Consider the following 2,500-nt stretch of genomic DNA (forward strand, 5'->3'; position numbering starts at 1 on the left):
AATGTTAGCCGAGCTCGATGGTGAGAACTCAGAATGCTTCCTACATGGGGTCTCAGCGGGGACCCTGGCGTGTTCAACAGCAAAGGTCACGAAGAGTGGGACAGCATGGGTCAGGCTAACAAGGTCGTCTTATGTGACCCCGGCAGGAGAGATTTTTTAAAATACAGAGTGGGATGACAAAAGTACTTCTTCTGGAACTAAGGGCCAGAAGGAAAATCATCAGAATGTTATCAATTGCTATCATCGAATGAGAGGATTGGAGATTTTTTTCTTCTTTCTAGTTGGTACTTTTTTTCTTAATTTTCTTTATCTAAGGATAACAGTGAAAATTCTTTGAGCGAGCCTCCATCGGACTAAGCCACCAGATTAAACACTGGCGTCTGGGAGGTCCTCTCTGGGACGCCCACACCCTCTGCTCCCTCCCACAAGTGAATCCTGCATTTGCCACAAGCGAATCCTGCATTTCCCACACACGCTTCTATGCCAGCTGCACTTGCTACTGTGGCCCGGCACTTCTTCTCATGTAAACCACGATTGTGAAAAGAAAGGCAGATGTGTCTGTGAAGACAACATCCCCAGGATTCGGAAAGACTCCCTACAGGTGGAGCACTAGGGGGAAAAATGGGTATAACTTTGACCAAAAAGATTGGCGATAAAAAAAATTCACAATTATCTCCTATTCTGCATTCAGATCTCTTTGTCCTTATTTAAGTTCTTGTTCCTCTTTAAAGAAGCTGGAGCGGGAACCAGCAGTTAGCGTAATGGCTATGTCGCTGGATTCCCACATAGTCGACCGCGGTTCGTGTCCCGGACCCGGTGGCTTAAAACTCACGCCGGGCGCATGTGCGTGCGTGCCCAAGATCCCGAGAGGAGAATGAAGGAGAAGGGATTGCGGCGTGACCATCCCCCTTGGGGGGTGATTTCTCACTTTCTGTCTCTATGTCTCTCTCTGTCTGTCTGGCGAGCGCACGCGCCCTACAGTGAAAATCTCTCCAAAAAAAAAAAAAATTGAACAGGCTGTTCTGACTGACTAAACCCTACCAGTCATGATCCCATCTCTTAAGAGAATCCCACAGTACTTCAGTAATTAGATATTACATTGAGTGGAGAGGCTCACTGTGGAGAGCCCTGACCACGTTCTAACTCGCCTGTCCTGGGACATGCCAAGTGGCTTCCCCTGCACCACCCTTAGCTCTGACTGCCGGCAGAGCCCTCATCTTCACCTGTGCATTTTTAAGCTACTTAAGTGTCCCATGAATTTTTTTAAATGAGTGAATGGGGCTAGCAGGTGGTACAGTGGTTAAGGTGCTGGACCCCCACATGGCCGACTACAGTTCGAGTCTCGAAACTGGCAGCTTGCTTTCTCACTCTCTCTCTCTCAAACTCTCTCTCTCTCGCTCGCTCTCTCTCGTGAGTGCACGTGTCCTACAGAAAATTTCAAAAAAATCATAATAACAGATAAAATTCAAAAGTGAGTGATTCCCTGGGCTTTTTGTCTCAGTGATCGTGGAAATTCTCAGTATGGGAAGGAATGCTTACCCCTCGGAAAAAAAAGTAGACTCCCCCTAATACAGACAGAATCTCTCCAGTGACTCGGAAATAGTCTCCAACGGTGTTTTCCAGCTTGAAAGGAGGCTGTAAGATGCAGAGAGGTTGGTAGCTCCACTCACTCATTCATTCATTCATCCATTCAACACACACTTACCAGGTGCTGAATCCTGTGATTGGTTAAGACCAGCCACTGCCTTGGGGGCACGGCCTCCATCACAAGAGAAAGACATGAGGCATTATGAGGGGGACACCTGCAGGGAGCCCCTTTGTGGGACTCAATTTCCCCACAGCAGCTCCAGGTCCGAGGGAGCAACCATATGGTGTCATGCTGTCTCCAGAGAATGCCCCTGTGGGAGCCCTTCTTGGCAGGAGCAGGTGCTGGGAGAGGGGGCATCATGGCACCAATGCCGCAGGACCCCTGCTGCCCCCACAGCCCATGGTGAGCACCAGGCCTCTCAGGAGCATCAGAGTTTCCCCTGGATGACAGACGGACAGACCGTCCCACAGACACCTGCAGGTCCAGTCCTTGAATTTCAGCCAGTTTTCTGGAGTGGGTTACCACCATGTCTCATAAGCTCTAGTTCATAAGTTTGTCTCGTTTTCTCTTTTCCCTTAACAGGAAATGATTAAATGGCTTTAATGGGTGAGTATCATTCAGGTTTTATGTAAGCGTGCAGTAGAGATTTTAAACCGCATTTACAAACAAGAAATAAAGGAAATAAAGGCAGCAAAACTAAACGCCTTGGACATTGAACAGGAAGGACTCCATTCAGAGACTTGATGGAGTCCATGGCTTCTGGTAGACCAGAAAGCCGGGTCTGAAGCCAGTTCGATAGATGGCTTAGGACCATGCACAGAAGTGCTCAGAAATGTAAACCCAAGGGACCAGCAGTTAGCGAAATGGCTATGTCGCTGGTCTCCCATGTAGTCTACCACGGTTCGAGTCCCG

At 48.5% G+C, this 2,500-nt stretch overlaps 1 protein-coding gene across 1 annotated transcript in view; it reads right to left on the reverse strand.

The window, feature by feature from the left end:
- The window catches only part of TRPV1 (transient receptor potential cation channel subfamily V member 1), a 24,196-nt gene that overhangs the window by 11,910 nt on the left and 9,786 nt on the right, over positions 1 to 2,500 (reverse strand). The window contains exon 9 of the mRNA XM_006167590.3: positions 1,540 to 1,635. Coding sequence (XP_006167652.1) covers positions 1,540 to 1,635 — 96 coding nt within the window. The remainder of the gene's footprint in view (positions 1 to 1,539; positions 1,636 to 2,500) is intronic.

The sequence above is a fragment of the Tupaia chinensis genome, unplaced genomic scaffold (genome assembly GCF_000334495.1).
Source record: "Tupaia chinensis unplaced genomic scaffold, TupChi_1.0 Scaffold144899_1, whole genome shotgun sequence".
Classification (NCBI taxonomy): Eukaryota; Metazoa; Chordata; class Mammalia; order Scandentia; family Tupaiidae; genus Tupaia; species Tupaia belangeri.